This window comes from Micropterus dolomieu, linkage group LG13 (assembly GCF_021292245.1).
Source record: "Micropterus dolomieu isolate WLL.071019.BEF.003 ecotype Adirondacks linkage group LG13, ASM2129224v1, whole genome shotgun sequence".
Classification (NCBI taxonomy): domain Eukaryota; kingdom Metazoa; phylum Chordata; class Actinopteri; order Centrarchiformes; family Centrarchidae; genus Micropterus; species Micropterus dolomieu.
In genome coordinates this window covers 22,833,274-22,856,485 of record NC_060162.1, presented here as the reverse complement: position 1 = coordinate 22,856,485, position 23,212 = coordinate 22,833,274, and the positions used below count along the sequence as shown (strand labels likewise).

Here is a 23,212-nt window from a genome sequence, read left to right as displayed (position 1 = left end):
CACTGTATCTTAATACACTATATTATTAAAACATTCCCAGTCACATTGTAACTGGAAACTTCTCCAGATGTCTTCTGTGAGGTTTTAATTATTTTATTTATCTTTCTCCTGCAGCTGTTCTTCAGACCTGCAAGCTGCTAGTGTCACTATGTCTAACATAATTATGATAGTCCTAGCTTTCCTCCTACTACTGTTAGTTGATTTCAACGTTAGGATTCATTCAATTATCAAACATTTAATTTGCATGGTTTTTGACTGAAAAGGTATTTATCCATTTTATTTGATTAACACTAGCTCAAAGCTCTTTAACAAAGCCTCACTGTTACTATCTTTACCTACAGTTTAATACTGGGGCATTCATTTAGAACTGCAAACAAACACAATTAGGGATACGTGTCCGGTTATACTGTGTGGTTACCTCAAGTTAATCCACAGCTGCCAGCCAATCAGAAGTGAGAATTTAAAGTGGCCATGGCACAATGAGCATGATAAACACGTCAATCAATAGACATGGCGACTAGCAAGGCTGCACTTACAGTGACAAGATGATGTATATTAAAGGCATTTTCTCTTGTGGATAAATAAGAATTCTATATACCGTATGTTGCTCATCCCATTGATCTGGTAATGCTTAGATTAGCAAATCAATACACCTGATCATGGCATTAGGTCTTTAAGTGGTGATAATTTAGACCTTTCTCTTTTTCCTATAAAAGGGGCCGGCAGGCAAAGCTAGAGCAATCTGTCTGTCTTCATTCCCCTCTTTCACTGTTATGGTTGAGAAGGTCATGAACTCACTAGCCTCAGTTACTACATCCCTCACAAATCCAGCCAGAATAACTGAGCTAACAAAATTGAGTGCTTGTTTCATTTAAATATTTAATGGATGCTACCCCATTTAAGCTGTATTTTTCCAGTACTGGTGTGATATTAACCAGTCGTGCTCTATTTTTATATATGTTTTGTTCCTGTTGAGTGTGAAATTCGGACTGGCTGCGTCTCCCCTGCTTGTATGTGTAGCTCCAGTAGTAGTAAAATAAGCTTTTATCATAAATCCGCTGTTTTATACTGCTTCATGCTTTTGCTGTGAGTGGAAATTACAGCTGACTCCAATGTTCAAATTAATGGGTGTAAAATAATGGGTTTTAAGTGTGTAAAAGGTACTTCATTTCAATATTGTAATGCCAGCGTGTCCAATTAATCACTGTTGCATGATGGGCCCCCGTGACTGGTAATATGTCACATGCCCTGAAAATATTTTTAATTTTATGTGCCTTAAATCTGAGTGAACACACTCAATAATGTAATATATCACACATGCTGTAGTGCCATAGAATTTCGCTGGCCTAAGCTCGATCGCACATCACACACTTTAAAACCCTTGGCTCCAGTGTCAGAGAGGAAGACAGTCGGGGACGGCTGGAAGGTGGGTTGGAGGAAATTACATATCCATATCTGAAGCTTAAAGTTCTGTGTGTGTGTGTGTGTGTGTGTGTGTGTGTGTGCGCGTGTGTTTGTGGGAGTGGGGGCATAATACACAATCAAGAGTATAGTATAGTTTATAAAGTCTTAAGTAGAAGAAAAGGAAAAGAAATGTAGCATCATGCATTCAATAAATCCATATCTAATATGTTAATCATACATTTCTGCCAGTATACAACCTTGAAAAGAAACCCTTCCTTTAAAGTGTATAACTGTGGTACAGTAGACCATTTAATAAGAAATAGTAGATATATTTTGTTTTCTTGCGCACTTCTCATTTCTTTGAAGTGCCACAGCGTGAGGCCTTAGCACTGTTGGCCAACCCACTTGGGCACTCTGGGTAATAGCCTTTGCATCAGTGCTCAGAGCACCATGCATTCAAATGAAATATCAACTTGTCGCACCGCCAAGGAAGACGACAGCTGACTCTGTTGGGCCTGCCAGAATCCACTCTGTCCTCAGGGGGGGAGGCAGGCTCACTTTAATGGGATTTCACAAAGGTTGGAAACATGTCTATAGGTGAGATAATTGGGTAAAAGATATATTATACAACTTATATAATAATTTAACTTTGTACATTTACACAACATGTTTTGTACATTTGCAAGCCCTTTTTAGTTGACATTTAGTGTTAACATTTGAGTAGTTGTGCCCAGAGGGGCTCTGGAGCAGAGAGCCTGTTCCTTAATTGATATTTATGAGCTGCAATTGCATCTTTATCAGAGTTAAATTGTGTTGATGCTTCATTTGTTGCACACGATAAAAGAAAAAGCAATTAGCTGTAGTTTGCTTTGAGGCACAACTGCTCATCTTGTTCTTCTCTAAGAGCACTGCTCCACTGGCTGAAATGCTATACACAGGGTTAGGGTGTAACGGATTACATGTAACGGATACCAAAAAAAGTAACTGTATTCCGTTACAGTACAGAGAATAAAGACGTAATCAGATTACAGGTATATTTTAAAAAATGGGGGTTTACTCATAGATATTACTTTAAGCAGAAAGTTTCCATGAAACAAAAAACGCAGTGCTATTTGCCTCCATATATGTTTTTTTTTATAAACAATAGATGGTACGTACGATATGTACGTGTTTCTGTAAAAACATAAAGCTGGGCAGGGAGATGTTGCAGGTATTGATTGGCACTTACAGTCGCCAGTAGCGCAGAATGTGTTAACGTTACGCCCCTACCCCGTCATGCAGACTCTTTACGGACTGGTTCCAGCTCTCAGTGAGTGGACACAGCAGCTGGACCGGGACCAAACACTAACTTCATGGCCGACAAAGTCCAGTTTGACCATTGGGAATACAGTACACCGGTGGTTTTCTTGCCGGGTTTAACAATTGGGGCTGAGTAAGGTAATAGAACCGCTAGCAGCACAGCTAACCGACCGAGCTAACTAGCCACAGATAGAGGCAGATAGGCTACAGTTAACAGTTTAGAAAAACGTTTAGCTAATTATATCCATCAAGAAACTCTGTGTAAATCATCTCAGTACTGGATTCCCTGTTGTTCTCTGAGGCTGTGTTCAGTCCTGTACATGCCGTGTTCACTAGAAGGGTGCTGAGCGAGGTTTCGTTGCCCGCTCACCCGGTGCCTTTGTGGTTCACAATCAGGTGCTGCACCCCGCCATCACTCCCTGCTGGGTCCCCCACCCCTGGCCTGAAAACCTCCAGTGCTTGAGTAAAGGTGTAAACACCTTTATACAGTCTATGGTAAACACAAACACTCTCCCGGTGCTCCGAGCTCTCAGTACGGGCAGAGTGAGCTAATTTGACAAGTGGTTGCACAGTTAACTGAGCTAATAACAGCAGCTAGGAAGCTGTTAACTATCTTCAGCTACAAGTAAAGCTATCTCTCCATCAGGAAACTCTGTGAATCACAGAGTTGAGGCAGAGCAGCCGGGGGACATAAGAGAGAAAACTAAAAAAATATATTTTCTCCATATTTCTAATCTAGGTCCATCAAATCTGATCCAGTTTAACCAAAATCAGTGAAAAAAATTTTGTTTTTGTACAGTATTCAATGGGGCGCAAAATGAATACAACATGTGCAGAAGGAGTCATCAACATTTTAAAACTCTTATATGTCATCAAGAATACCTACAAAACAAAGTTTTTTGTCATTGATGGGCCAGATATTGCCATCATGGTGACATAGTGCAAAGCGTCTCACATAAAAAACATTTAAACACTTTTGGAATAGGAGATTTTGTTATTCTATGTTTCACTAAGCAGACAACGCATCTTTGATACTCTCTTGCCTTCTTTGCCTATTTGGCATTGAAGTAATCCAAAAGTAACAAAAAGTAATCAGATTATATTACTTTTATTTTGTTGTACTTGGATTACGTTACTGATTACATTTTTAAACAAGTAATAAATAATTGTACCAGATTACATTTTTAAAGTAACCCTCCCAACCCTGGCTATACACTTGGTTTTACCAACAAGAATTATAATTTGAATCAACTTGAAATCAACGTTTTACTGTTGCAAAATGTATTTTGCCACAATCTAAATCAAATAAAAGGGGAACGATTTTACACACAGACAACAGTCTGTTTACAGATCTTAAGGAGTACTACTACATGTGTGAAAAAGGTTGTTTAAAGCCTTTTGTGGCTCCAGATGGGGCTGCCTCAACTTGCCTCAAGTGCTGTCACTTGAGTCAGCATCATCTGGGGCTGAAGACTACAAGTTTGAAAATGAACATATCTGGAGGAGTAGAGTTAAAAATAAGTGAGTTTACCAAACCTCTGCAGCTCTAGTTTACCAAACCTAACAGTAAAAAAGATTTACCAATATTTAAGCTTTCTAACAATAGTGTAAGTTGTAAGTGAACCAATTGTACTGGTGTATGTTAATGTATGCATGTGCATGAAATCTTTGTGCTTGTCTGTGTATTCCTTCGGGGATAGCAGCGGATGGAGGCATTATGTTTTCGGGTTGTCTGTCTGTCCATCCGTCTGTTCGTCAGTTCCATTCTCGTGAATGTGATATCTCAGGAACACCTTGAGGGATTTTTTTTTTCAGTTTAACACAAATGTCCACTGATTTCACTTTTGTTGTCAAGGTCAAGGTCACTGTGACCTCACAGGCCATAACTCCATGATGACCATATTTCATAATTGGTTGGAAAATGTGTGATTGTGACCTCAAAATGACTTGGCAAACATTTTCTGGCAGTAATTATGACATCTCACACATATGTTCAATGGGATACAATGATGGAGTCACAAATTTTTTTCTCAAAAGGTCAAAGTTCAACTTCCCTGTGACATCATAATGTCCTAGAAAAAATGCTTTTTAGGCCATTATCGAACACCATAACTCAGAGACAGGAAGCGAGATTGTGACCATATTTCACAGTTGGTTAATGGTCATAGTGAACTTAAAATAGGTTTTTAGCCGTAATTTAAGAATAAATTGGCAATTTTGACTAGAACGACACAATAAATAAACAATAACTAACACAGTACAAGATGTACTCCATCTCGTTACTTCTGCCTTCCACTTCCTGCCTGTCTGAAATTTGATCGTCAACGGAATAAAATGACAACGTACTGGAGCACGCCTAGCTAATCGTGATCCTGTGAGTGATTTTCACCTACAGCTCATAGAGAGGCTTCGCATCTCTTAAATGTCAGGGCGGTAAATCTAGTTATTTCATGAGAACATGATGTACTTGGATTTCTTATTCATCCTCCTTTTTTATTAGCATCGTAACAGAGACCGTGTTTATCATAAAGCTGTGTTTAACTCCACGCTGCCTTTGAAGTGTCATTGGTGCCTCACTGCCAACTCTTCACAAGTCACTTTACAAATGAGGTCTTAAAGCAGCAGTAGGGAATTCTTTTAAAAATAACTTTTTTATAATATTTGCTAAAACTGTCACTATATCCTGACAGTAGTACATGAGACAGATAATCTGTAAAAAAAATAAAATTAAAATATATATATAAATCCGGTTCCACTGGCTCCTCTTAGTGCTCCTAATGCCATTTGGGACGCAGAAGGTTTTGCATTGCATGTTCAGTTGTTAACGACATGGCATATTTCCCATGGATGTGGCTATTGTGGCTCTATGGCTTGTGCACTTGTGCACCTCACACTTGTGGCAATTCGGGGAAACGAGGACTCTCACAAATTAATTTGCACACTTATCGACATGTAGACCCCAAAATCAGGGGTGGGTAGTAATGCGTTACATGCAAGGTTTGGTTGTCCTACTAATGTAACTCAAATACAGTAAGGGTACACTGTGCCACTGGTGGCGGTTTTGGAAAGCAGCCTGCGTCACACTTTCACAAACCAGCAGAAATACCTTCACTTTCCAGTAATGGTGTATTAATATGTCCATTGGGTACTGTACATCCCAAGAAAGATGATCATTGATTATAGATTATTATATATAAATAGAACTCTCATTGCACAGAGCATGGCTTTCTTTTGATGGAAAATATTTATTTTTCTCTAATTTTGCATTGGCTAATTTAACATTCATTGCTATTTGTTTTAAAGCAATGCCCATCGGCGAATTTATTAAATAGAATGTTGCCAGTGAAACTGACCTTGGTTTGTGTTATTTATTTAGGAAACAATATTTTTTAAGAAGCGATGTCCTCTATATATAGGCTTCTTTCAATGGGTTGCTCGCGCGCTATTGCCACAATAACTCTTTATGTTGTAAAGATCGTGTTCATAGATGCGTTGGGAATAATCATATTGTATTGAGTTCATATTCAGCACCCTTCATATAAAAGCAAGTGGTTTGGTTGGCTACATGTCCATAACAAGATAGCAACAGATCCAGGCAACAATAGCAGGCTAGGCAGCTAGAAAGTATGGTATTTAAAAGTTATTTTATCGATATTGTAACTTTTGTGTGCAAGTGGCCCCGGATTTGTATCCCTATGGCAAGTCTCAGACTTTTTCTGTCACGTGCGTGTGTCAAGTAAAAGCCCCCCAACTCCAGCAAAAGTGGATTTCATTTTCAATGATTAACAACATGGGCAATTAAAATAAAACAAAAGAGTCAGGTTAGCGAAACAGCCTTGCTCGCATTAGAACCCTTTTTTTCTTTATACCACCACATGTATCACATTCATGCAACTTTAGGTCTGCTCAACATCCATGTCCCCCTACAGTGGCCCCAGGGGGGCCACCCCCCAGTTTGACAACCACTGCACAATGAAGTTAGCCATAATGGCCATTCTAGGCAGCTACTGTCTTGTTTACTAATCGGTCAGACTAAGAGACAAGCCTTTGAAAAAAATCAGAAGTCAGAATCATTTGGAAAGCTGTAGGCTTGCACAGCACACCCTGATATACGTTGTTTCCCCAAATCTCTAGTGCAAGGCTAGTGTAACCCACACAGCCACTATAGCCACATGGCATCATCTGATGCATGAAAAGAAGAGGAAAACCTGAGTGATGCCTGTGCAGAATACCACATTTAATCACATTTAATGACTGGATAATCAATCTGAACTAAAGTGAAAGTCTCTCTTCCTTCTGCTCTGCAAAGGCTCCCTCAGGATGTCCAGTGGGTTTTTATTACTCTTCTGTAGTTCTAGTGGTATGACATAGTGAGGTTTCCCTGAGGGGTTCACAACAGACCCTTCTAAATGCTCAAATGGGATTATCGTTTAGGGAAAACTGATGACGGTGTATAGTGCCGTGGATGCTTGGCCAGTTCAGGGAGTACCTAATGGAGGTGATGGAAGTGGCGGTGCATCTATTGCTTGGAGGACTCGAGGGATTTATTTATAGCACACATTTTCACATAGCGGGCATCTTCTCTGATTCTCATGTACTCACTATCAAAAGACCTTCCTTATGCTGCTCTACTTTGCATTTGCTTGCATTCTGGCATATTCATGAAAAAACAGAAATAGTTTGTTTCTCTATGTGTTATTATGTTTGATTGAATATCGGGTTATTGGTCAGCAGGAAATCTCAGAACTATTAACAGTAACACACATATTAACAGTATTTGAGCATTTCTGACATTTTACCGCTACCAAACTACTATACTTACTTGAAAGATAATAATCTGTGTATCTCACGGCAGTCTATCACTGCATTTAATGTAATGCTGATCCAGATGAGCATAAATCATTTCTTGACATGTTGTATCAAATTAAAAGTAGTTAAAAGAAATGTATTGGCTTGGGCAACTTTGACAGAGGTATGAGCTCTTTACTTAAACTTAAAAATGGGATACTACATGCAACTTCCATCTATACATTTCCAATAAATATAAACTGTAACCCCCAAACCAAGTTATATGTGAAACTGTGAATTTGGCCAACTGTTTCATCCAAAATCATTGCAGCATGGAAGAAATACCAGTGGCATGGGCTGCTACACACGATGTACACATTTTAAAACAAAACATGAAATTCAGTCACCTGTAAAATATAACTTAAAAAATGGTAATAATTTTATTTTGTGCTTGATCTTTATTGGTAATTTTATGGCCTGCCTGTATTTAAGTAAAGCTAACTGACACTTGTGATGAATGCAGAACATGTTGGAAAGTGCATGTTTGTTACCTATTTTAGCATGAAATTGCCATAGTGCTGTGTGACACTCCCCAAGTTGTTGTGTAATGGTGCATAATAATGTTCTCTGCATACTACAAAGTGGTCCAGGCAATGGAGTGAAATTTCCGCACTTTTTTTTTTACAGCTTTCAACAATAGGTTTGCACACAGTAATGACAAGTGATTTTCTATACATAAAATACTTCTGTCCTGTCCTATTAAAGTTACATATTGATTTACAAGAGGCACACAACAACACAACACCTAACATGACACAACACTTAATTTACTGTTCATTTACAGCTTTCTGAGCTCTTCAACGTCAATGAGAATATTACGTGACTACAATGAACGTGATGTGCAAATTCACAAATTTGCATAATCAAATTATTCATTATTAAAATCTGCCTCTGTCTGTCTTTAATGTAGGTTGTCTGTCTTTTCATACAGTTTCATAAATCTCTCCAAATATGTATGTATACAGAGTTGCACCTTCTACCAGTAATGTGATGCATTTGTGTTTTTTGTATTCATGTCATTCACTTGCTGTCATTTTATAAACCCTGTACAAAGTCAAACAGCAACTTCTTATGCCTGCCTTGTACTTCTGTTTGTGTGAGGACCAATTTGAGTATTACTCCTTGAGAGTGAGTACATTTTCAGAATGTGAGGACATTTTGTCCTGTCCCTACTATTTTTAGGGTTAAGACTTTTTTTAATGGCTGAGGTTAGTATAAGGTTTTGGATTAGGTTAAGGCTAGGATAGCGGTTTTGTGTATGTGGTAGTGATGGCTACAGTAAGGAGCCAGGGAATGCATTAATATCAGTGGGGGTCGTCACAAGTGTAGTAGAACAAATCTGTGTGTGTGTGTTTGTGTGTGTGTAGTAGTAGTCAACTTTTTTTTAAGTACAATTAAGTGGGCAGCTAACATCAGGTCATCCATTTATAAGAAATATTTAAGTATGCACAAATTAAATACTAATGTTAAACATGAGGAATATAATTTCCCTTGTTCTGTCAATATGTGCTTTTTGATTATCCATTTGTAAGAGAAGTGATAGTTGCAAAGCAAACATGAGAGAAGACGTGCCTAAGGGGAAGTAAAAGTACATTTGAAAGCAGCGGTGTCCTCAGATATGAATAAGCTTTAGTTGAAGCATTACTCATAGTGAAACCAGTTGAGAGCCATCGGTCAGTGATGTGTCCCTTGACATATAGTGCAGTCAGAATGTATTAGGACAGTGATAAATCTTTTAATGTGTTGGCTTTGTATTATAGGATCTAGAATTTGAAATCAACCAAGACAATGAGGTTAATAGTGTCAACTGTTCCCTTGCAGTGGCCTTGTTTTGGGGTTGCACAATAATTTCATAAAAAAGTTAAATGAGGACAGTTCTACTCATGAACCTTAAACCAAAGCAGGAATTCTGAACAATGTAAAAAAAAACCACATTATTTCCAACTTAGCTATGAGTATGATAAACATGCTGATAAACTGATTACATGCCTTTACTTCAAGCTGACTTGATTACAGTAATAAACTTTTTGAGAGAGACTTCAGCTCATACAAAACTCTGCAGCTCAGCTATTAACCAAACCAAGAGGAGAAAGCACATTAGTCCAGTTTTAGCTGCTCTGCACTGGCTTTCTGTAACATTTGGAATTGATTGTCCTCCTCCTTATGTACAAATAAACCCTTAATGAGCAAGGATTGAGCTACATTGTTACTCCCTTGTGAACTATTTCCCTTTAACATCACTGTGATCATCTGCTGCTGGTTTGTTGGAGGTTCCCAGCAACAGCCAAAAGAAAATCTGGGATGCACACGACCTATAGATATCAGGGAAGCCAGCTCGCTAAATATTTTTAAAAGAAAGCTAAAAACGTATCTCTTAGCCTTTAAGTAGCTATGACTTTCCTGATATAGGCTCTATACTTATGCATTGCTGCAATGCTGAACTTTTAAAATGCTGTATTTTACCTGCTTGTATGCATTCTGTTGTAAGACCTGATTTTATGCTCATTCTGTGTCTATTTTCATGTGAAGCACTCAGAGCATGTCATTTCATTATTGTAAAGCACTGTCAGCTGCATTTCTTGTATGAAGGGTACAAATATCCACATATAACAATATCCATCTCCCTGTCCCCCCAACCAGTTGAGGTAGATGGCTGCCCACCCTGAGTCTAGGTTCTGCTGGAGGTTTCTGCCTGTTAAAAGGGAGTTTTTCCTTGCCACTGTTGCCAAGTGCTTGGTCATATTGGGAACTGTTGAGTCTCTGTAAAAATTATTACGGTCTATTATGGTCTAGACCTTCTGCCTACTTGTCAACTGACTGATGTAGCTGAGTTGATAATGATGCACTGTTATACATTTGTTAGGTAACCTAAGGTCGAGATTATCTTGTTTCATTACAGACAGACTGCTTGGCTCTTTGTTAGAAGTGTTGCATGTTGCTTAAATGACACACAACGTGACTTGATTTGAACCAAAAATCAATAGACTCTTCACACATGTAAAAAGGGGTGAAAAATAACCATGTTTGGACACTTTATGAATCTCTGTAGTTTTAGGAAGGATGAATATCCCCGGACAATAAGTATTCTTCAGATTTGGTGTTGGCATTCCATGTGTTCACACGTTGTATGCTATGTAAGGCTTCAAAACATCTTCGTCACATCTGAACCTGGCTCACAATATTTTCATAGCAGGCGCTCCATTAGGGTTGGACGATGTCAACAAAATTGGGACCTGACAATGTCTACAGTGAAACATTGGGCTGGACGATGTCATCGTGGTGTAGCAGTAATCTTATAAAGCTGGCATAAAGGATTAGAATTTACTTGGGTGGGCTGGCCAGGTTTATTTAGCAAACGATTTTAGCATTTTGCAGGGAAACACAGAAAGATATGTCATCTGGTATTACGTTACAAGACACGGACATATTTTACAAGCACGGACCAGGTAAAGCTGTGAACAGTGAACAGTGAACCCTCCAATGCAGATGTCATTTGGTACCATGCTGGTTTTGATCGTTTGATAGGCTACATCATAAACAAGCCAGCAGGTGGTGCACCTGCTGCTTTAAAAACGGAATGGCGAGTGGAAATATCCTCAAAAAAGACAAGTCCTTTCGGCCAGTTTGTAAAACATATTGCTGATGGATAAAGTCAGCAGAGCAGACACACAGGTAGAGAGGGGCAGGGAGAGGCGAGGCAAACTGGTGTGTTTGTAGTAAGGGACTTGAGGTGAAAGTGTGTGTGAGTGAGTGTGGGGAAAAGAGAAGTTCGAGGCAGGTGCCAGGTGGTAATAATTTCTGCGGGAATTAAAACATTCTTTCACTGGGCGGTATAGTGTGAAAATATAAGACGTTTTTTGCCGGGGTACAATCACAATGCCGGCTGAACATTGATATCTATCGGCACAACACTGCGCTATATAAATAAAATGGAATTTAATTGAATACAAATAAAGTTTATTATTATTACTGTCAGGTTAACATGAATGTGCTTACATTAAGTGACAGATTTAGACAGTCCAGAATATTTCACTCTGTCCATGAAAACAAAAACCTTTATTACCTTGCCATTGTGTTGAGGATCATTGTTCAGCTGCATTGTCCTGCAATTGTAGAACTATGTATAAAAAGGTGCCATGAGTCCGAGACTGTTCACACAGTATAAGCACCCTCAAACACCCTTAAAGCAATTAGTTTTAAAGTGCTCTTTGGAGATTGTCACTAGCAAACTGCAGTTGTTCAATGACCGGGTTTATAGGCTAAGCATTACAATATATGACTGTGTCATCAGTACTTAAATGTGACACAATGTAATTTTCAGTGAACAGGACAGGACCAAAAATAGGAAGTCATCGATAAAGTAAGGACCACTGGTACTCATTTACCTAAACCTAAAGGAGAAAATTAACTAAATAAACTAAAAAATCTGTGTAACAGTCAAGGTCCTAGAATCTTGACCCTAAATGTATTTTAGGACTATGGCACTGCCTTGACCTCAGTTTCCTTTTGTATTAAACACAGACATTCCAGTGGAATGAGGTTATTGAAAATGTCCAAATTGGAGAAAGGTCTAGTTTGTCTAGGAAAAAAGGAGATGAGTGTTGACAACTCTGCAGGGAGAGTAAGAAATATCAGAGCATATCTCACTGTGAAGTCAAAAAGATCCCTGATTTTTATTTTTAAAACGGACATCTGAGTTTTCACTTTGTCAATCAACATAGGGGTCACAGGGGTCTTGCAAATAGTGTCAAATTTTCAAAAATGAATCTTGAGGGCATTTGGCATCCTAAGAAAACAGTACCTTCACATGATCAGCTCCTCAGAGTTCTTCGTGTTGTTGTATAATTAAACACTGATTCTCTAAGTATCTCAACCTTTAACAGATGTGTAGAATGTTTGTCCAGATGTTCATTATGCTTGAGAAGTCTATATTCAGAACAGCTGCTGTAAGAATGAGTAAAGGAATTGAAGAAACCAGGACACAATTTTTACGCTACCTTTATTATGCCATTTGATGATGTCATAGAGTTTTTCACCTAGTTTTCCCAATGATACAGTTCAGCTCATGTGGTACTATTTACAGATAACTTTGAATGACTTCTGGCATGGTAAATATGCAGGAAAAGTTGTGAATCCTTTTTGTTTGGCAGAGGATGCTGAGATTTTGATTTGTCCACGGATTGTAAATAGCATCTAAAAATGTGACTTGATCTTCAGCACATTCCTTAAATTTCTCTCTTTTCTCTCTCTCTCTATCTTTTCTGCTCTTATAGGTCCATTGTTGTGTGATGGACGGCTGACACACCTCCTCTTTCCTCTTCTCCTCCTTTTGCGGGCTCCCCTGTTGTTTAGTTTTGGTGAGCGCACCTGTCCCAACAGCTGCCGATGTGAGGGGAAAACTGTCCATTGTGATTCAGCTGGCTTCTTGGATGTCCCAGAAAATGTCTCAGTAGGATGCCAGGGCCTCTCCCTGCGCTACAATGAACTGCACACCCTGTTACCATATCAATTTGCTCACCTCAGTCAGCTTCTGTGGATATACTTGGACCACAATCAGATTTCAGCTGTTGACAGTCGAGCATTCCAGGGGGTCCGAAGGCTTAAAGAGCTAATACTGAGCTCCAACAGGATCACATCCCTGCACAATTCAACATTCCATGGAATTCCCAATCTTCGCAGTCTGGACTTGTCCTACAACAAATTGGAAATTCTGCAGCCAGGTCAATTCCATGGCTTACGAAAACTACAAAACCTACACCTACGGTCAAATGGTCTCTCCAACATCCCAATTCGTGCATTCCTAGAGTGCCGAAGTTTAGAATTTCTGGATTTGGGCTACAATCGAATCAAGGCTCTTACCCGCACCACCTTTTTGGGGCTACAGAAACTGATGGAGTTGCATCTAGAACACAACCAGTTCTCACGAATCAACTTTTTTCTGTTTCCCCGCTTAGCCAACCTGAGATCACTCTATCTGCAGTGGAACCGCATTAGGGTGGTCAACCAGGGCCTTCCATGGACTTGGTATACACTGCAGAAACTTGATCTGTCTGGAAATGAAATCCAGACCCTGGACCCAGCGGTGTTTCATTGCTTGCCTAACCTTCAAGTTCTCAACCTGGAATCCAACAAACTGTCCAATGTGTCTCAGGAAGCAGTGTCTGCATGGATCTCACTGACCTCCATCAGCCTTGCTGGGAATATGTGGGATTGTGGAACTGGCATATGCCCACTTGTGGCTTGGTTGAGGAATTTTCGGGGTAGCAAAGACACCACTATGATATGCAGCAGCCCAAAGTATTTACAGGGAGAAAAAATTATGGAAGCCACAAGGAACCATGGTATTTGTGAGGAAACTGATTACATTCTGACTGAAACACCCTCACCGATGTCAGAGCTAATTTCTGAAGCCACAGCTGAACCGACCTTTGCCCCTACTAGTGGCTCTCCACCTATGCCACCAACCAGCACCTTTGGTCCTCTCCCACCATTCAGACCTCGACCTATTCCTAACCCTACCTTTCCAGGGCATATGAGCAAGGACCCAAGAGACTCAGTTTCCCGCACTCGACCCACTCTCATACCACCCCCTGAGATAGAGCACATGACTCTGCACAAAGTGGTGGTGGGAAGTGTGGCACTCTTCTTCTCCATGTCCCTACTCATGACAATTATCTATGTGTTGTGGCGGCGCTATCCAGGTGCAACCAGGTTGCTGCAGCAGCGATCCATGGTGGGGCGAAAGCGTCGCAAAAAGAGTCCAGAGCCTGAGCAGAACCTGAGCTCCCAGCTCCAAGAGTATTACATGAGCTACAACCCTGCTGCCACACCAGAGGCACTGGAGGTGCTAGGCAATGGCACTGGTTCCTGCACTTGCACAATTTCTGGCTCCAGGGAGTGTGAGGTATGATTCATCGCATCAGCCAAAAATAAAAACTCAAAATCAAAATACAAAGGCTCAACAGAGAGGTAAATCCTTTATCACGTATGCCCTATAAAAAGACACTGTTGAATCACAATTAGGCACCCTTGACTCTTCGTTCATAACACGCTTGACTTCAAATGTTAGATGTCTCCAATTATTCAGGTTATACTTTTAAAACCTTAAAGTGGGAAATCGAAAACAACTAATCTGATCCATTGGAAGCAATCTACAACATGGGTTCAGAGGACCACTTTATTACAAAAACAAAAATAACCCTGCAAAATTGTGTTTTTTGAAGTTAATTGAGTGTGGCTTATCTTACTGGATTGCAGAACAGCAATTAATCTTTGTATTATTTGCTATCTAAATTGTATTGTAAAAGCTACACATTTGTTAATGCTCTTCATAGTATGTCAACTTTAAAAAGACCATGAATAATTGGATACTACTGTTATATTTTGCAGGCACCACTCCATCAGCATGGCATGGTTCATTGTTGTAAGGCGTGTGTGTGTGTGTGTGTGTGTGTGTGTGTGTGTGTGTGTGTGTGTTTGTGGTAGGGTTGAGGGTGGTGCAGGGATGGAGGTGTGGATACACTAGTATATTTATGTGTGTTTACAGAACATATTTCTCTGGGAATGTTAATTTTTTATTACTAATGCTAACCAAATTGCCATAGTTCACTTCATGCAAAATCCATGGTGCGTTGGTATTGATCGTTATTTGACAATTTTGCGATCCCATGGCAAAGTGAGAGCAGTTGTTTGTTAATGTGTTCATTCCAAGGTTGCACATTTTAGGTTATAGGTGACAAGGATTTGTGATCTGCATGGCCTCATGTATGGATGTGCCTTTCATTGTTAACCTGAGTTTCTCTGGAACAGTGCACAACTTCCCCAGTTGTGTTTAGATTTATGGTAATCTGCACAGAGGCAAGGCACTACTGTAATCCCAGAGTTTATGAAGAAATGTCTTTAATTTGGATCCCTCTGCTGTGATAATGAATTTTTTATTTTTATTTTTTTTTATATATATTTATAAACGGGAGATATTTATACATTTTTCACAACGGAGAAAAAAACATAATTTTAATTATTTTAAAATTAAGGAGTCCTTGCGGTTGTGATTGTGTTCTGTATTTACTGAATACCCTGTGCCGTATAATGTAGTAATGGAGTCTTACTTTTCTAAATGCTATATATTGTACAAAGAGAATATTATTGCTACTGTTCCTCATTGGAATTTTTCCTGTACCCTAGTCAGAAAAATGTTTGTAAAAGTATATGACTAGGATACTTGATTACATACAGGATACATTTTTTCTTGTAGGATTAGTCAGATTAGTCAGCTTTATTGTAAATAAATATAAAGCAAGTCAAGCAAGTCAGTCCACTCTGTATAAGTCATAAATCTCTTCTCACAGTTCCAGCTTTTACCTTTTTACTTCGACTGTAAAATAGTTCTCAAGCTACTACTTTATTTTATTTCATCTTTCCTCGTGCCATATGTTCAGATGGGAAGCTTGAGAGTTACAATACAGCAAGTTTACTTACACGATAAGCCCTGACATTGAGTTCTATTGGAATCATTCTGATTGTGGTGCATTATGAAGATCAAATTGATTTTTGTGGCTTCACAATGCCCAACTGAAAGAAGATGTACAGTTTGTTTTATCCACGCTCACTGATACATTAAACTGCAATTTGTTCTCACAATCTGTCTGCATATGATTTAATAAGGCTGCAGTTAACAGAGATGGGGACTCGTTTGACAACCTTTAAAATGCTTGTTTTGTAAATGGCGTTCTGATTGGTCAGGGGCTACGGTATGCTAACTTGCTAGTAACTGGAATCAAGTAACATATTTTCTGAACTTACCTTTTAGTTCAACTTCCCCACTTACTTTTCTTCAAGCAATCTCTGTTTTAGTACCACCGAGCAACTGGATCGCTGCAGCAGACAGGTTGAGAAGCGCTTCTGAAGATAAATCAACTTAAAATTATAACTAAAAAGATAATAAAGAAATTAACTCTGATCTCCTCCCGCCAGCAAATGTCTTAGCATCAGAGCAGAGTCCATTGCGACTGCAGGTGTTTATTTGTCCAAAAGCTCTGATGTGACCCCAGGCTCTCTCCTCCAGAGCTCCCCAGCACTCAGTAGCTGTCTGTCGGCGAGCAGATGCTCTGTCCCTTGGCTCGACTCGGTCCTGTCCGCTTTTAATTTAAATGTACTGCTCTATACACAAAAGTGCAGTAACATGTAGTTTGCAAACACTTATATAAGTGTTGATAATAAGGTGCTTTTTACCAGCAATATTCCCTTTACAAGGTAGCAATAAAATATTTCTTGTAAATCTCAACTTAAACATTAATGTAATCAAATCAAATATAAAACCAAAGCTATTTGCCACTGCCAGGGCATTACCTTTTATCATCATTACCATGAAAAGTCCAGAGCCACGATCATAACATCATAACAGGTACACTTCTGAGCAAAAGGATAACATACAGTATAAATCTGTTTTCTTGTTTTTGTTTCTTAACAGGTATCAGCAGAAACATTTTTCTTTTATCAGGGAGCAGCATAAACAGTCTATGTTCAGTAGCAAATGTCCCTGTTAGAGTGAGGTCAAGTGTTCGAGCACAAGGCGTAGTGACAAGCGGGCACGTTCCCATGAAACTGTCGCGGTTGTGCTCGCCTCACGCACACGCCTCCCAGCTGACAAAGCTGAATTGTCTTGAACTTTTTGTACGCGATGTGTAGCACAAATCATTGGAAGAGAGACTGAGCCTCACAGTTTGTGAGTTTTACTAATCAGCATGCAGTGTGTAGCTATCCACTTTGCTATGGCATTTAATAGTTCACTTGTCTTGCTTTTGTTTATCTTCTTCTCCCACATGCCGTTGTAGTCTGCCGAAGCCTCCCTCCACTGCTTGTTTGGGTGGGTGCTTTGCAGGCTGATCAACATCCTGCCCCTCATGTGACCCATGGTTTGACTGGATGTGTATACAGAGCCAGTGAGCTACAGACTTTCAAAATAATAGTAATAAAAACTGCGTTAACGAGCGATGAAATAATTGTCGGTGTTAATTAATTAATGCTTAATGCGATAATAACTACTGGGACTTGGGTAAAAAAAATCTCAAGCATGGCACAAAATTGATATTGTGATTATTTATATTGAAAATTATTCTGTAGTTAGCTGCTTTGTGGGATGTTTAAAAAACATAATGTCCGGTGTATTTTTAAAGAAAATAAATACATTAGTCATGTTCCAAACCTGACATGTATGTATAATCATTTTAAAGCTGCTGCCATGCTCTATGCTAAATATAATTTAGAATGTCATAAAAACATATTCACATTATGACATGCTGATTTATTTTGGGTCCTAAAAACAGCCCCAGAAAAGGTTGAGAGAACCAGGCTTAGGCAGAGGTATGTACAGTCCTGTGTCAGCTGTGTTAGTCATACATTTGGCACCAATGGGCAGCTTGACTGCAGTTTGCCACAAAACAAAAACAGTGTTCTAATTCCCTTTTCTAACGCTGCAAGTATTTCTGTAGCAATCAGTGTCAGTGTATTGTCTCTCTCCACATAGCCTAATCCAGATCTCTTCATCTGAAGCTCTCCTTTTCAACATCACTGATAGATGTCTACAGTAGTTTGTTGGGGGGTGGGGGGTTTACATCAATTGACAAGCTGCCGTAAGCCTGGTTTAGTTTGATGAAAGTGCCATCTTGCTGGCTGGCACATCTGGCTACGCCTTTTATCATGGGTCTGTGCAGCGCCAGCAATCCCTGTGGATGGCAATGTGGAAGAACAAGAGCCAACACAACACAATTACCCTGCTGTGGTTAGGACTCAGTGAGGTATTGTCAAGACTGGCACAGAACTGTGTGCCGAAAGGAAACAGTTCACTGTCTCTTCTACTTAGGTCCTAAAGGTTTTGGTGCTGGAAACTCCAAACTTAAAAGCCCCACAAATCTAGACAGGTGTTATCAGTCACTCTGGCTGATTATTTATGTTCAGGTTCAAGGTGGATGCAGCCATTCTGTGAGTGCACTGAGATCACCAAAATACATTCACAAATACCACATTGCATCATCTTGTACAGAAAGTAATTGTTAGCAGTTGAAAGGGAAATTCAGTTCAGGTCATCTTGAGTGGGATTTCATGGGGATTTCTGATAGCTACAATATCTCCTACCTGGAAAAAAGAACTACAAAAGTGTTAACAAATGACTACAAACCACCACAGAAATCAATTTGATCAGCTCTGGCAAATCCATACAATCAGCTAATTAAAAGGAGGCAGCCCAAGTGGGGTACTGACTTTTGCAGGAGCATGATGTACATACGTGTGTGCGCACACACACACATACGCACTAGCATTAATTTACCATTTCTGTCTCCACCACTCATATATTCTTCAATTGCTAACATTGAAATATCTTAAGGTTTCTTACATAAAGATACAAAAAGATAAATACACCTTGCACCTATAAACAAATGTACTTCTCAAACAGTTGGTTCAAACTTATCTTTATCTTGTAGGGCTTAACAATTCATTATTTTAATATTGAATTTTAAGAGAGTGCAATTTTCAAACTGCCAGCGCAGCAATTGTAAATGTAACTTAATTTACAGTACCTTAACAATAGGTGTGGAGTTAAAGGTTGATTCAAATAAGAACCGAGATTCTTGCCTTCTACTATTTCAAATCAGGCCAAAGAAGTTAAGAGCCGCCTGCTCTGCCAGCTGCCTGCTCTCATTGGCTAGATGTGGATGTCGAGTCAGCCGACTCCTCCAGATATTTGGCATGCTAGATATCTGGCAGACGTCGGCGATGTGGCAGGAATGTGTCGGGATGCCATTGTGATGCGTCGTTGTGTACTTCACAAATAACGACTGGCGACCGCCGATCAACCGCTGATTTACTCCCGACTACAGCCTGACGGTCGCCGAGCTAGCCGAGTGGCAAATCGGGCTAAAAATTTTGTAGTGTGAACTAGGCTTAACTTAAAATACAAAGCTGTGTACTCCCACAGAATTTTCTCAGTTTTTTTTCCATTTCAGGTGGACAAAAACAGGAATAAATGGAGTAAGAGCCTAAAAATAGTGACACATTTTCTATTTATTGAAGCGATTCTCAAAGATTTCTACATAAACGATCTAGGTGATCACCTAGCAGGTTGCTCTGCTCAATGATGTAGTCTGAGAAGCTAATGCCAAAGGTAGCTCAAGCAGCGAGAGAGCAAAGCTTTCAACTGTATTACCTGGTATTCATTATAACATAGTATCTAGGTGTGATAGATAGATAGATAGATAGATAGATAGATAGATAGATAGATAGATAGATAGATAGATAGATAGATAATCTATGATCAGAACCAAACTATACATGTACACACAAATACAAGCCTGTAGTTTATATACAGAGTAGTAGACTTTAAATTGCAATTGCAATATTGGTTAAGAAAATTCATGGTGTGAATGTGTGTGTAAACTTTTCCAGAGTCCAAAAAATGTCAGTCAAGCACAGTCTGTACATGCCCACACAGTCTTTAAAGATGTTTAAACAACACAAGTGAAAACACAGATGTGGGTGAACCATGATTAGGAACTTTATGTCAAATACATAATTAGTGGTACAGCATACAGTGTGGTTGCAACATGAACATTAGGTGACACTATTTTGTAGTCTTAGCCGTTAAGAAATATGTGTTATGTTTGAGACAAAAACATCTTTCGAAAATATTGGCTGCATTTGGAGGTGTGGAAAAGAAGAAGAAGAAGAACTCAAAACATATTGAATTCTGCAATTAGATATGGCCGTGTTTCAACCACAATTAAGTTACATATGCTTCAGTATAGCTTTATATTTTACATGCGTGACCCCATAATGACAAAGGTATGAATGAAAATGTCTGTCATACAGCTGCAGTTGAGATTGCACTGAATGAATTAAAAGACTGACAACTGGAAAGACGTTTGTTTAATGATGTTTCATGAACCGATTACTGATCTTGAATAGGTACGTGTTCGTGATTGATTAAAACTGTAACTGATAAGCAACTGAAGCTGACTGCAATGCTATTGGAATTTAAGCATCATTCATTCATTCATTTATTTAACATTCAGTATTTTCACTCAGTATTTCACTGCCCATTGTTGAATAAACGGTTTTGTTCTGTACTCTGCCTGGCATCAACTTCCACTGGAAGTGTCTCAGAAGTGTTTCAGTAGCAGAGCGTGTAGCGTGTTATTGACTTGTTGTTATTTGTCATTTTTGTGTCAATATCTTCTTCACAGCTCTCTGTGACCCTGTTTTGTTACTTCGTCTGCACAGCTGCATATCCCACAGGGAGCATTTCAGAATCAGAGCATTTTGCCTGCCTGATTTTGCTGTCATGTTTAGATCTTGTTGATTTGGTAATCAGTGTTTGCTTTTTGTGCTTCTACTATGTATTAAGTAGGCTACGAAGTTAAATCATTTCTATTTTAACCGTGTTTATTGTGGTTTTATGATCGGAAGTCTGCACAGGGTGTTTCGTTTTAAAAATTGACCTGATTCTGTATACTGTTCTGTGTCTGACTTCCTGCCCTTGATCTGCTCTGTGATGCTTGACACGGCTTCCGTCAAAAATAGACCAGCTACTTATTCTCTGAGGAGCGGAGAGCCGCGTTTCGGACACTTCTGGGACGCGCTGCGGTCGCGTCTGGTGGACTCACAAGCATTGACCAGGATGGCCGCAATTAGCTCTGGCAACTGCCGCGCAGCCTTAACGCGACACAGGCAGATTCAGCAGGATAGGCTATCCGCAGGACAACATTATATTTCATTGTCTTCCAAGACTGTTTCAAATCACTGTTGGATATATTCATCTGTTTTATGAACTGACAAGTTTTGGTTAGGTGTAGTCACAAACATTGATTGGTGAGGGTTAGGGCTAAAATAACAACTTAGATGAGGTTAGAAAAACACCTTGGTTTGGGATAAAATGTAAAACCACTGGCAAAGTCTCAGAATTAAGTAGGAGTATCGATAAGAGTACTGGTAATTAGTGGTGAAGTCATGACTATCCAAACTGAGTCATGACCAAGACCAGAGTGACTCCTTTTCCATGTTCTACCATCCACCTAACACAATACAATTCTTTTTGCTAGCATTAGGTTTTGTGGTGAATCTAGTCTTACACATTTGATCCTTATTCTATTTAGCACTCTTAAAGTAATGTGCTATGTGCTAATAGACACACATAGCAATCTATTTAATATGTAAATATTTCATAGAAGTGGGGGCTCATTACTCAATCTGGACTCTCTGCTGTAACATCTCTAGGCTAGCTCTCTCACCCAAATGAGGGAGCAGTACCATGGTGTGTAGCTTTAATGTTGTATGCAGCTGTCATTAGGTAACGCTGATGTAACTTAAGTACATAGCTTTATGTGGCCTGTCTCATCATTGTATATCACAAGCAAAATTGTAACTGAAGAACAAGTTCTCACCTCATGCCCTGTCCCCTCAGTTAACACTGCATTTGCTACTTTTCTCAGTATGTTAACTAAATAAGGTAACTTGTGCACCTAGCTAGGTGGCAAATGGCTTGCAAGCAACTGAAACCAGTGCCCTGAAACATACAGTATATAAAGCATATACATAGGTATAATGTGTATAGCCAGTATTCACTAAATGAAGTTTTACATCCAATAAAAGTAAGAATGTTAACAAATAGATTAAGACAATGCACAGGCCTGTGCATTAGTGTTATCCCCATGGTCCTCTATATTTAAGACCGTGACGAGACTGAGTAGAAATGCGGAAAAGACTAAGACCTTCAAAAAGTGGTCTACAACACTACTGGTAGTTATCGATACGGATCAGCAGTACAGATGTCGATAGCAGTAGCAGTAGTAGATGGTTGAAGTTTTACTGGAGCATGTACAACTTTGAAAGGACTAGTAAATGGATGGGAATACTTTTATGGCATAAACAATCACAAAAACAGTCAAAGATCTCAGCACTAGGTAACTGATGTTGTGATTGTCTCTTGTGAGACAGAAAACACAGACTCTCTCTGGTCGTTTCCTCAAGCACTCCCTGACTCTCGGAGATACTGTGCCTGTACCCTCTCCTCCCCACAGACAGCTTTGAAGAGAGAGAGAGGGATGTCACACAGCCAGCCACTGCGCTCACTTTGCATGTCCCCTGGCTAATTTCCCCTCCAGTTCCGTTCCACTTGACAGGCGTTCCACCAAAAAAACATTTAGAAGAACACTTTCATTTTCCGCTCCCTCTCCCCTTTTACCTCATCAGTTTTAAGAAACCATTAACAGCTTAAGTGCAAGCAGGCGTGCACCACAGAGAGAGAGAGATCTCAATGAATTTACAGTAGGTTTCATAATCCAGATTCCAGTTAAATCATTTGCTCTCCCACTTTTCTTCTCCAAATTCTCCCTTCCAGGCACAGAAAGAGACGCTTTTAATGTGTGCATCAGGAAATCCTCTCTGGCCTTAAATTATTAAATTCATCATTTCTGTGATCAAGCAAGATGGAATTTTAAAATATTGAATTATTAAGAGGTTATTATAGTTTATAGAAAGCTTTCTGTTTCTATTCAGTACAGATTCTAAAGTCCCAGTGTGTTACACTCAAGTGGGAGCAACATCATGCTGTTCCTGTCAGCCAATAAATGAGGCGCTGTTAATGGCAACATGGGGCTAATGAGGGCAA

The 23,212-nt window shown here is 39.4% G+C and overlaps 1 protein-coding gene across 1 annotated transcript in view; it reads left to right on the top strand.

Annotated features, from left to right (window-relative positions):
• lrrtm4l1 (leucine rich repeat transmembrane neuronal 4 like 1) overlaps positions 1-23,212 on the top strand; it is a 60,930-nt gene that overhangs the window by 7,576 nt on the left and 30,142 nt on the right. The window contains exon 2 of the mRNA XM_046067716.1: positions 12,825-14,455. Coding sequence (XP_045923672.1) covers positions 12,825-14,455 — 1,631 coding nt within the window. The remainder of the gene's footprint in view (positions 1-12,824; positions 14,456-23,212) is intronic.